This window comes from Monopterus albus, unplaced genomic scaffold (assembly GCF_001952655.1).
Source record: "Monopterus albus unplaced genomic scaffold, M_albus_1.0 scaffold80.1, whole genome shotgun sequence".
Classification (NCBI taxonomy): Eukaryota; Metazoa; Chordata; class Actinopteri; order Synbranchiformes; family Synbranchidae; genus Monopterus; species Monopterus albus.
The window spans coordinates 232,444-244,853 of NW_018127960.1; the positions used below are offsets into that span (position 1 = coordinate 232,444).

Consider the following 12,410-nt stretch of genomic DNA (forward strand, 5'->3'; position numbering starts at 1 on the left):
AATCTATATAAGTATATGTACATATATGTGGTAGAAGAGCTTTCAGAATAATATATACAATGGTTATATAATGGTATATATGGAAGTAAATCTATCTAAGTATATCCAAAACATCTGAGAGCAGTGAACAAGCGCTGCAGTTCTTGAGTGAGCTGTGTTTGAGCGGTGGAGGCTGTGGGAGCTGAGGAGCTTTGGCAGCGTGGCTCAACCAGTGTCTGTAAACAGTGAGGGGAACCGAGGTGTCAGAAAATCTTTGAGCTTTTAATCTGAACTCACTTTGCAGCTCCCCATGATTTTGACCAAACGTGACTATGACAATGAATATTAATTGTTTTAATAACTGAAGTTCTTTTCACGTGTTTCCACAGCTTGCGATTGGTGGACGGTGAGCTCATCACATCTAGCCAGGTGTCATCACTGTCAGAGTATGTCTGATATGTGACCACATTTTCCATTAAGACAAAAACCACTTGACATCATGTTGCTTCTGTCAGTCAGGCATCCTGCTGACCTTTGACCTTGACCTGTGATTGGTTAAAGTGCAGTTAAAGGATGTTTGGAAGTGTGACTATTTATTCCTCATCTACCATGAGCCTGTCTCCTCACAGTCCTATCACTGCATTTCTGTGGCCACATGCCAAGAGTGACGCTGCCAGAGATAGTCTGTGTTTCACAAGATGAAGCACGCTGTAGTCAGTGGCAAAGAAAAGCTGGCCTGATAAACAGGGGCTTTGACTCTAACAGGTGTGCAACTGACTGACATCCAACATGTCTTGCTTTGACCTTTTCAGTTCATTTTTCTTCATCTCTCCACCGGGGCAGTGAGTGAAGCTGTGCCAGAAGACTCTGCTTTGCCTTGACATCCAAAATGTTTCATCATCAATCATTCATTTCCTTTGGCATTTGTGCTACTTTGTTCAGTGTTTACCGGAAATGTATATATACAGTGTATATATATACACATATATATACACATTTACATTCAAGCTCTACAAACTGTAGAGGGAAGGTTAAGTTAGGTGCGTTTTTCAGTTTGCTTCATTAAAAAGTGTGCTGTTTCAAACTAAGCAAAACTTAGAAAGTGGGGTTTTCAGGGAGAGCATCACATCCCATTAAATTCTCACTGCCTCCCAGCCTGAAAATGTGACCTTCCAGCTTCTCTAACAAGATTACAGCAAATGTCTTCAGAGTGTGAAGCAGAGTGACACCTCTTCCCTCGCCTCCATCTTTGATTGGTGACACACACAGAAGCCAGCAGACGTCTAAACTGGGCCCGATGGAGGGGCGGGGTGTGAGGATGGGGTGGGAGGTGATGATGGTAACACTAAGCATGCAAGATGAGCCCATGAGGATGGTAATGTGACCTGAGGTGAGTGGCAGAACCTCTAATTTTTTTTCTTTGGAAGTTTGACAGGGATATAAGAGGCCAGGACTCCGGCTGCAGGCAGAGGAGGCACAGAGACAGTGACCACCACAGCAGAGGACCAGAGGGCTTAACTCCTGCTCCAAAGCCACAGTGCTGTTAGACTACTTCGTATTGAGTGGAACAATGGGACTGCTCAGTGTAGAGGAACTGGTAAGATCTGCTGATGTGTGTTAATGTAAGCGACAGCCAGACAGGGAGCCACCAAAGAGCTGGAGGAGCTCTACTTCTCCTCACAATAATGTGGGAGAACTCCACCAAAGAAAAGCATGAATAGAGTTTTTTTTTTACAAGAAAATGTAAAGTTATGGAATTGATTTTCTTATCAAATCAAATAACTCGCTCAGCTCAAAGAGAATCTTTTTCTCTGGGCTCAGCTTTTATAGCTTAATGACTGTTGAACCAGGAAAAGCTTCACATATTTCAATAAGACATGAAAGTGTGGTAGTGCAGCTGGTGATGCTCAGAGCAAGAAGACTGTGGACTTGTTCTGGAGCAGAGCTGTTGAATTGTTTTGCCATTTCCAGTAGCTTACCATGCATGTAAAGCCAGTTGATTTATATTGTTGCACATAATAAGAATGAGGCGACAACTACTTGTGTGAAGAAGAAAAGCAGCACATCAGGACCATTCTTAAATGATCTTACCTCAGTTATCTCTTAAATCACACAAAACAATCTGAGCTCAGCTTCCCTTAAATCACCTTTTTTATTTGTTTAATTATCCTTTACTTTGCAATCTTAGCAGATGGGCTGCTTAATTACAACGTAGGTTAAGGGGAAGATAATTTCACAGCAATGTAATTAAATACCAAACTGATAACTAAGGATCAGATGAAGTAGTTGTAACCCTCCTTGTTGTCACTGCACATTTCCCTTCGCCTGAGGTCATAGGACTATAATAAATGTTTATGTGAGTGATTCAAATGAGCTGTTGCTGAAGTGTGTGTTATTGTGTTGACGCTGTGGCATGTCTACATTCCTCTGTTAGCAGCTGGACTCGGCCCTGCAGTCCAGCTGCTCATGTGTTTAACTGCGATACAAAACACAAGCACGTGTGCTGAGCTCAGTTACACACATCAGTGTGTGAATCTGTTCACGGTTCGACTTTCAATCCTGCACTTTCAGGATATTACCAGGTATTCCAAGAAGAGAACTAAATCTACGGAAAGTGAAAAACATTTCCTTGTTTGTTTATTGATCTCACTTGTGTTTGTTGAACTTTTTATAACGTGTGTTAAAAAGTACGTTCAGGCGTTAATACTTATTCTAAGACAGACAAACAAAGGTCATGTGGCATTTTACCTCCTGCGCTGCTGTGACTGACTCTTTGGAACAAAAAGAAAAGAGTCTGTGTAGCACATCTCAGTTCAGATTATACTGAGTTCTCCTGCGTACAGGTGTAATGATTCAGTGAACAACATCTCCAGCACTTCTCTCCTTCAGGTGACCAGTAGGAGGTCGGAGGGCAAAGAGGCCAGTGACTTCCAAGGAGGCATATATGAGGTGGCGGTCGGTCATGAGAAGCAGGATGGTCACCGGTCCCACCGAGGGCTGGTGGGTGGAGCTCTGTCAGAGGAGAGTGACAGCAGCAGTGAGCAGGAGGAAGTCAGCGTGGCAGCGCTCAGTGTAAGAACATACTGAAAACAGAAGTAGCTGTTTTCACCGGTGTACATACATACATGCATAGACATTATCGGCTAAATGTACCTAAGTGTACATACATAGACATTATCGGCTAAATGTACCTAAAATATTCACAGTGCATTGTCTTTTATGAACCTCCACCATAGTTACTGTGTGGTGTCCAGCACATAATGTACAGGTATGTTGGAAAATGTAGGGGAGTAGAAGTATACAGTAACATAAAATGAAAATACTTGAGAAAGTATAAGTAACTCGAAGTTGTATTTAAGCACAGTATTTGTGTGAACACACTTTGTTGCATTCCACAACTTTTAATTTTTAACTTTTAATAGGCTGCCATGCACTTTCAAATGCCAAAGCCACATGCACTTATAAGAGTCCAAAAATACAACTGCAGTGGAGACGTTTGTCAGACAAGGGCATAGCTGCTGCAAAACACACACTAACATGACTTCACCAAAAGCTTTGTCTCCTCTCCACGGGCTAGACAGCAGCATTCTAAGGTTACACACAGGGAAACACAAAATACGATACTAAAACCACTCGATATAACAACAATCTACAAGAAGAAACAAGAAGAAAAAGACACACACTTGTAAATGTATAATCCTCTTCAGTGTTGTCAGCGATACCAGATGTGTTCATGTGATTCCCTCTGCAAACTATTCCACGTGTCTGGAGTATTTCTTTCCCATCTCTACAGTAGCAGTGGTTTATTGTTGTTTGCTTTTAAGATTCATATGATTCCAACTGATCTGAACTTTAAACCCCATAATGATGACATTATTCAATGTTTATCTTAAATGAGACTAAAATAAACAGATCAAACACAGGTCCATATTTAGTAAATATCTTATTTTTAATTGTGAGTTTGTTCTTACACAGACTAACATGACAGTGTATCTGAAGACCACCGAGTCCAGTTGTAATGTGTTTTTGTGTATTTGCATCTGATAACCTCATAATGAAATAAAGGAAATACAAAGACAAGTACAGCTTTAAATACAGTTTTGAGGTTGTGGTACTTATCATTATCACCTTTCTTCTTGGAGATGACTTTAGTTCACAGGAGAACATTGTACCTTTGGCCTGACTTGCACATTATTATTTTACTTGCAAGCTCATAAAATACTGTACAACTTATCCATGTCGTCTCTGCCTTGTCAGGTGGATAAAAGCGGTCGGCTGAAGTTGGAAACTGTGGACGACCTGTTCAACATCCTGCAGCTGAGGAAGAGGAGGAGGGCGAGGAAGGTTCCTGTCCACAAGAAACAAAAGCCAGAGACTGAGATTATGGTAAAATTCTATTCTTTGTTTCTCTCTGTTAATCACAAACATCGTAGGTTCCTGACTCCACATATAATCATTTAACTCTTCATAAGATTAACATAAATGTGTGGTTATTAAAATGTTTGAAATCCATTTTAAGCTTGAAACAAAAAAAAGCTTCTCTCAGATGAACATGTCTTCCTATAGAAAGCCCTCAGTTGGTGCTCATCATATTACAGTGACACTATTGCGTCACTAAAACATAAACTGTTTTGCTGACACTTGTGAAAATGAGTTGACGTCCAGCTGAGTTTCCTTCAAAGCAGCATGGAGCGGCCATTAGAGAAAATGTTTATCTTAGTTTGTCTGTGCATATACGCTCCAGCCAGAGACTGTGGATGAGCAGGAGTTTCTGACAGCAGCCATGGAGAACAACCTGCCTGTGGTGGAGAAGTACCTGACTGATGGAGGAAACCCCGATGTAGCCGACCACGTGAGTGTCACACAGCAGGCTCTGTCTCCGTGGGTAGTAACAAGGTCTCATTAAAGAGGCTAATGTGTTTGTAGAAGAAATATTAACTTCAGACCAAAAGAATACTCTCAGAGTCAAGGCTAATACAGTAAGTGTAAAATAGTCCCATAACTAGATGCATGAAGCCCTTTTTACAACTTCCTGCTTTGCTATCTTAACAAAATCTCTCTTGATCAATTAAAAATGAAACTTTTTCAATCATATCTAGTTCCAGAAAACAGCGCTGCACAAAGCCTCGTTCAAAGGACATGTGGGGGTCATGAAAAGGCTCCTGGAGGCTGGAGTTGACATTGAGAGGAAAGACAAGGTGAGAGGCTAAAAACCGTACCCCACTCCATACCTTTATCTTCTCTTGTGTCCTTTCACTGTCTCTGTGGTACAGTACATGTACATAGACACACAGCAGCAGGCTAACATTTCACTATGTGTGTGTGCTGCAGCTGGAGGCCACAGCAGTCCACTGGGCCTGCAGAGGAGGCAGCCTGGAAGCCCTGCAGCTCCTCCTCGACCAGGGAGCCAAGTTCACCTCCAGAGACAAGGTATGTCTGCACACTGGCAGAGGGGTCACTAGAGGTCACCTCTGCTGTCAGAGGAAAAAGACAGGAAGGAAATGTTGACGGGAACCCAGAAAGAAAACATCTTGCTTTGGCCCCATCTAGTGGTGCTTTTTTAAAAAGGCAGCAATGCACGCTGCAGCACCCCACCAGGCAAATATTTTAACAGAAAGTGGATTTTTTAAATGTGAAAGTCTCTGATAATATACCTCATGTCCACAGAATATACAAGTGAGGTTTCAGTTTGTGGTGACCTTTTTGATTTTGGTCTCTCTCCTCTCTCCTCTCAGCTGTACAGCACTCCTCTCCATGTCGCTGTGAGGACAGGACACTGTGAGTGTGCTGAGCACCTCATTCACTGTGGAGCAGACACCAACGCCAAAGACAGAGTAAGGACTAGTCAGACAGCACAAGCTGAAACTAAAACTATATCTGCTACAGAGCTGTTGTATTTCCTCACGTTTAATCATGAAAGAACCAAAAGATTGTGTAGTAGAGAAGTGCATATGTTGACATTTTCTGCACATTTGTAATCAAATATTTAGTCATTTGTTCTCCCAGTTTAAAGTTATGGTAGTAAGAGCTGGGTTATTGCTTGTCCATTCTGGAGGAGCAATAGTTTTAGCTACAGGCTAGCAGCAGGGTTTTAGTGTGTGGGAATTCTCTATGACTTCATAACAAATTAATCATTTTTGCATGATTTAACCCACCTGTTATGTTCATTTCTCAGGAACAGCAGTGATGTTCCTGGGTAAATCTTACCATTACTAACCATTTCAATCACTATTTAGTGCAGTGGTGTTCTTCACCTCTCACAGATTATGGTTCAATGAGGATAATGCACTGGTTTTTAATAAAAAATGCATGTTAAAACTTTTTTAATATACATAGGAAAGACCTACATATAAAATACATTATTTTTACATGACACTGATTTTTTAAATTTTATTTTACATTTTGAAATCTTTTCTTTTTATGAAGTGATGTTGATAAATTAACATGAAACACCTCTTGTGTTCAGGGTCTGATTGACCCGAACAGTATCTTTGTAATATAAACATGCAGGGGGAGGTTGCAAATATGTGAAATGAACCATTTTCATTTTATATGTTGATTACACCTATTACACCAAGCAGAAGAATTTTCATACCAATAAAATACTTTTTGCTATTGTTTTTAGATTTTTTAGATCAGTTTGACCCAGTACATTTAGGAGACCCCATTTCTTACCTGAAAGACAATACCTCATGACAAACTAGATAGGTCGTCATTCCTACTGAGAAACAGTTACCTGTCACCTGTATATCTGAAGGATGGAGACACGCCCATGCACGATGCTGTGCGGACAAACAGATTCAAGATGATCAAGCTGTTGATGATATACGGGGCCAGTGTCGACGCCACAAACTGCGTAAGTGCAGCACAGCCCCTTAGCACATACATGACTCTGGAGATCTGCGCCAATCCCCTGAAAATGTATGTAAGGTCATAGCTTCACATTCACGTGTGCACAAGAACTTCATGTATCATCTGACCATCAGGCCAAACTTAGTCCATGACCCTTCTGAACTGTAACAGGCAGTTTGCAGTTAAACTTACTGTGGACACTCGTGATAAATCCTGATGGTTCTGATATGACAGCTTGACTTTTTACATATCACCACAGAGGTCAGGTCTCCAACATGGACTTACAATTATTCATTATGTGGACTAGCCCCTGTCAGCCTTGTTTTTGTATACTACTAGGTCATTGTAATTGATTGATTCATATGTATGATGTGCTTCAGTGTTTCAAATTGTTGAGGTGGGGCTGATTTGATTGAATTCCTATTGTGTTGGGTAGCTCATATGTTTTACATTAGAAATATTGATCTGAAAGTGACTAAATCTGTTGAATGAATCCAAAGTGAAAGGTGCAATATGTCACTATGAAGCATAGAAGAGTATAAAATAGAAGTAAAAACTGAAGTAAAGTACATGTTCCTCAAAATCATCCTATTTCCCCGTGTTGATGTATAATCAGCTTTAAAGACCTACTGTACCTACATATCTACAGGGGTGAAGCTAAAGAAAAACTAAATACGTGTGTTTTTTTCTCCCTGCAGGAAGGAAAAACTCCCCTGGAGATACTGTACTCATGGCAGAACGGAGCCAAAAGCATCCTGTATAACTTCAGTGAGGAGAGGTCCTATGAGTAGAACCAGTAAAATCAGGAGTAGAATCCAGTAAAAACAGGAATTCAGAGATTCAGGCACAGGATCTGCCACCTTATCACACCCTAGATCCCATTCAGCCTGTCTGATATATTCAGGAAATAACTGATAGTGACTCTGCAGTTGGCCCAGCTGGAGCGTTTGGGTGAGGTTATCTTAAGTACAACAGTATTCGTCACTGACCTTCTGGTTCAGAGATTTGAACTGGCAACGTTCCAGGCTGATTCTCTGGCCTGTAGGCTATTGCCAGGATTCTTCCTCTATGATATGTAACCTAGTGTCACATGGTAAAAAACAGCATCAGGGACGTTAAGAAGCCTTTGATCAACAATGTGAAATCTGACAGGAACCTGTTAATGTGATTACTGACAGATTCATTGATCGCCAAACATTGCTGGACAATGTCTCGGCTGACAACGTGAAGATGTTTTGTTATTTCTCTTTTTTCTTTTTACTTTAAGCTGAGTTGAAGTCAGCGATCCTGCATCGAGAAGATGACTTATTTATTGATTTATGTAAACTACCAGCAATTGATTTACTCAGTGTGATTATTGATTATATCAATACCATATCCTTAATAAGTGAGTCACTGATTGTCTGGAGTTATACTGAGGTTAATAATGACTTCAGTATTAGTATATAACTACTCATCTGGCTGGTAGGTGATGTGTGTTGTTATACTGAAACATTCAGACAAGTTTATTTAAGTTCTTTGGTATTATACATTTTAAGACTGAGAGACAAGACAGGATGAAGTTAAGTTCTTGGATTAGGATAAGAAGAATCTCTGCACTCACACGCTTACGCTTATTCTGCTGCTTTTTTTTTAGTTGATCTAAACAAAAGCAAACACCTACACTGTAAAATGAACAACTACATTAGGCCTTGGCTTCTGTAGGCTCATGCATTTACGTCACATAAAAATGTGACTTTTACACAATCTAACTTTTTGAATCTGCGCTGTATTAGTTCATCCGAGGAGACCTACAGCTGAGCAAGTTGAGTATTGTTTCTGCTACAAAAACCAGCCCTAAAACTATAATTGTCTTTGAATCAAGTTGTTGATTTGACATTTATTTGTAAGTTGACTCTACACAAAGCTCATCGTGCTCAGGTTTTGCCAGTTTCTTCTACTGAAGCTCAGTTTGAGTATCTGGAAACAAGGCCACCTCAGTGATAAACACAGAGCTTTAGCTGGCCTTAGCTCTGCTACAGCATGACCTGACATTTTAGCTACTGGCTCCTTGAAGATATATGAAGTAACACCCCCCCACCCCCAACACACACACACACACACACACACACACACACACACACACACACACACACAAACACACATACACAAAGACAGAGAGGACACTGAAAAGTCACAGCTGGCTCAGAGGACGTTTGACAAAGGTTTATGAGGACAAAACAGATATGTGCTATATGAAAGGTATTTGATTAATTTTTATTGTTAAGAATGTAAGTGCATTTTGCTTGTATTTATGAGTTGTTTAAATAAATGAAAATTGAAAAGCCGTTTGTCACTGAGAAAAACCTGATCTGTAAGCCTTTAAGACTGAGCTAAACTGAGTGACAGAAACCCTGAAATAAGAATGAACAGGAAATAATTTCAATTAAAAGAAAAAAAAAATGTACAGAACCCAGAATGTGTCAATTAGTGTACACAACTGAATAATGTGCACTATTGTTTTAAAAGGCTACAACATAAGACAATATTTTTCTGAAAATTATGTTTGAAAAAATGTATTATTCTTATATCTGATGAGTAGATGGCTCAGGACTTCAGATATTCCTTTTAAATGGAAAGAGAAACATGGCCTTCCACAGGCTGTGTTCAGTTATTGGTTTGTATCCTTTATATTGCCAGGTTGTCTCTTTATAGTGAGTATTTTACAGTTTGTCAGCCCTAAAAGTGTTTAATTTACTCATTTTAACCTACTGAGGAAGTGACTGTGATCACTCCCTAAGCTTGAGAGTTACATAAGTGACACAAATATGGTTTTACTGTGACCTGGGTCATTTTTAGACTGTTATTGGGGCATACCAGTCATAAAGCATGTGATCATGTACAAATAACCTATTGGGTTTTGTTGGACTTTGACAGGTGGTTAAATATAAATGCATCTACTGTTCCACAATGTCACCAATGTGACAAATCTGCACAGCAGCAGCCCCTGGAATACAACATCTTAAAAAGATAGCTGGGTACTTTCCCCACACAAGTTTCCAACCATATGTCCTCCCAGTTTATTTGCATTAAGAAAATCTTAGGAAGGGAAAGTTCTTGTAGATGTCAGGCCATGCTCTATAACTGTTATTTCATGTTATTACAATGGGATTTTGTTACCATAAACACAGCACTGCCACACTTTTCATGGGTGTCCTGATTTCCGAGCACAAAAAGTGGACTCAGAATGCAGCACTAAAAGTGCGCATGGGCAGTCTCTGCTTGAATCCGATTGGTCCGTTTTAAACTCGGACCGCGTTTGTGTTGTTTTGTTTAGCTTGACCTCAGTTTGCACACAAGATACCGTTTCTGTCTCTTTATCGGATGCTCTAAGCACAACTATCAGGTAAGTAGTTTGCTGAGTAATGTTACATGTGAAGTGGTGTGTGTTGAATTGGTTTAAGGAAATTTAACGCTCGCTTGGTAAACTATGATATAAATTAAGCTAATCATCAGTTGACAGGTGTGGCTAGCTTGACCAAGAAAAGTTAGTGTTATTGTTTCGCAAAAAGAATCACAGTTTTGTAAAGCAACTTTCAACCAACTATAGCCCACATATCAGCAGAAATATAACAGAAAACGATAACAAGGGAAATATGGGGCGGGAGCTCATAACTTCGGTGTTGTGTCGAAGTGTGTTCGCCTTAGGAGCTTCACCTGAACCCTACCCTGACCACCGAGGATGTGGGGACTGATTCTATAGTCTGAACATGGGGAAATACGTTTCGACACAAAACCCGGGCCACCTTACGTACTACGTATTATGTAGTGCTAGCTAAAAATAAAGGTAGACCGTTTCCAGTTGATGTGCCATTTCCAGCCATTGGTTAACAGAACTATTGTAAGAGCTGCTGGGTGAAACGTGCACGGGGAATTCGTGGTAAACCCAGACAGGTTGAACGTGCCATTGCAGTAAGTGTCAAAGAGCCAGCTGTTTGAAGGACGTGACATAACGTTATTGCCTAAACCTTGCGGCAACATGCTAACTTACTTTTGTCTTTGGTGTAGGGTAAAGTTGGTCCAAATGCCCCTTTGCCTTTTGATACCCTCTGGTTTATCGTTAAACCTGCTCTGTCCTTGGCTTTTTCGTTGCAGGATGATGGAATCATACCTGGACAACAAGGCTGACAAACGAGAACAGGCAGATGTGGACGATTTGAAGAGAGACCTCCCGTCACAATTTAGCACTTTATCAGACTCACAGGTAAAGCTGGTACTGACAGGGTAATGAAAATGATGCTGTCAGTCCTTTTGACCACATTAATAATAAGGTATCACCATAAGGTGACGATGAGCAGAATATAAACAGAGATAAACAGATGAAACCTGCACTTCATTATAATTCCTCCTGAATTTACTTTCTTATATTCAGATGTGTGATTATTCCATTTATTCAGACACTATATTTTAGTTCTGAAGTCCCAACTGATAATTTCTTGTCATCTAAAAACTAACTGTGATGTTCAACTTAAAGCCAAAAAAGTGGTCTTTCACTGTACTGCGCTGTTTTTGATTGAACCCTGATGTGTCGTGCAGCATTCTGGCATCGAGGAGAAAGAACATCTTCATGTCTACCTCCGCATCCGACCCTTTACCTCCACAGAGAGCCATAATGGAGAGTCACAGGTAAAAAAAGAAGGAAAAATGAATATGCAGGTACAGTCAGGGGTCAGAAATGAGTTCCAGTGACTTGAAGCGTTCTTGATAACTGCTTTTTTCTGGTTGTCAGAATCTGTTCATGACATTTACTCATAAGATGCCCTACCAAAAACATCCTTTGGTTTACAGCTCAAACTTTATGCTATCAGTCATTTCAAACAGAATAAGTCTGAAAGACAGAGAAAAAATGTTGTCTTGTCTCCTTCTCAATATTTTTCTTTACTTTTTCCTGTTTGTTTTCATCAGGACTGTGTTACCATAGAGGCCCCTGACACTGTTCTTCTGAAGTCCCCCAGGCTTAGTGTCGACAGATCACTTCCACAGACTGGACAGCGCTTCCAGTTCTCTCAGGTTGGGGTTTTCCTGGCAGATGAGAAAGCCAGAGCACGTTTGACTCATTACTGATGAGTTTCTTTCTCCGTCCTTCAATAGGTGTATGGTCCTGAGACTACACAGAGAGAGCTGTTTGAAGGCACAGTGAAAGAGCTGGTGAAAGATGTTCTTGTAGGTGGACACTCTCTTGTTTTCACTTATGGAGTCACCAATGCTGGGAAGACCTTCACATTTTTAGGTCTGTTCCACACATCATGTGTTTTAGTGCTGCACAGTTAAATTAAAAGTGTCAGTTTGGAAAAACTATGATAACTCCTCTTCTTCAATGAGCCACTGTCTACCTCTGTGTTATCATTGCTGTGATGACAATTTGCGCCCCTGTATGTGAGAAGGAATAAATTATTATACAGTGGGTATGGAAAGTATTCAGACCCCCTTAAATTTTTCACTCTTTGTTATATTGCAGCCATATGCTAAAATCATTTAAGTTCATTTTTTTCCTCATTAATGTACACACAGCACCCCATATTGACAGAAAAACACAGAAT

At 40.3% G+C, this 12,410-nt stretch overlaps 2 protein-coding genes across 2 annotated transcripts in view; both read left to right on the forward strand.

The window, feature by feature from the left end:
* The first annotated feature begins 1,549 nt into the window (after positions 1–1,549).
* ankrd1a (ankyrin repeat domain 1a (cardiac muscle)) lies at positions 1,550–7,622 on the forward strand. Its single transcript, XM_020606705.1, has 9 exons — positions 1,550–1,576; positions 2,869–3,051; positions 4,237–4,365; positions 4,724–4,831; positions 5,079–5,177; positions 5,311–5,409; positions 5,715–5,813; positions 6,737–6,835; positions 7,530–7,622. Exons 1-9 carry the CDS (start codon positions 1,550–1,552, stop codon positions 7,620–7,622), a joined length of 936 nt encoding a protein of 311 aa, XP_020462361.1.
* A 2,426-nt stretch (positions 7,623–10,048) lies between these two features.
* The window catches only part of kif20ba (kinesin family member 20Ba), a 26,508-nt gene continuing 24,146 nt past the window's right edge, over positions 10,049–12,410 (forward strand). Inside the window, 5 exon segments of the mRNA XM_020606678.1 lie at positions 10,049–10,216; positions 10,966–11,074; positions 11,407–11,496; positions 11,776–11,880; positions 11,962–12,100. Of these exon segments, the coding sequence (XP_020462334.1) occupies positions 10,967–11,074; positions 11,407–11,496; positions 11,776–11,880; positions 11,962–12,100 (442 nt within the window). The 5' untranslated portion in view covers positions 10,049–10,216; position 10,966.

Excerpts from the sequence above, each read along its gene's own strand:
- ankrd1a (XM_020606705.1), top strand. The coding sequence starts at position 1,550 with ATGGGACTGCTCAGTGTAGAGGAACTG. Across the intron at positions 3,052-4,236 it reads TCAGCGTGGCAGCGCTCAGT|GTGGATAAAAGCGGTCGGCT; the intron begins GTAAGAACATAC and ends CTGCCTTGTCAG. Across the intron at positions 6,836-7,529 it reads GTGTCGACGCCACAAACTGC|GAAGGAAAAACTCCCCTGGA; the intron begins GTAAGTGCAGCA and ends TTCTCCCTGCAG.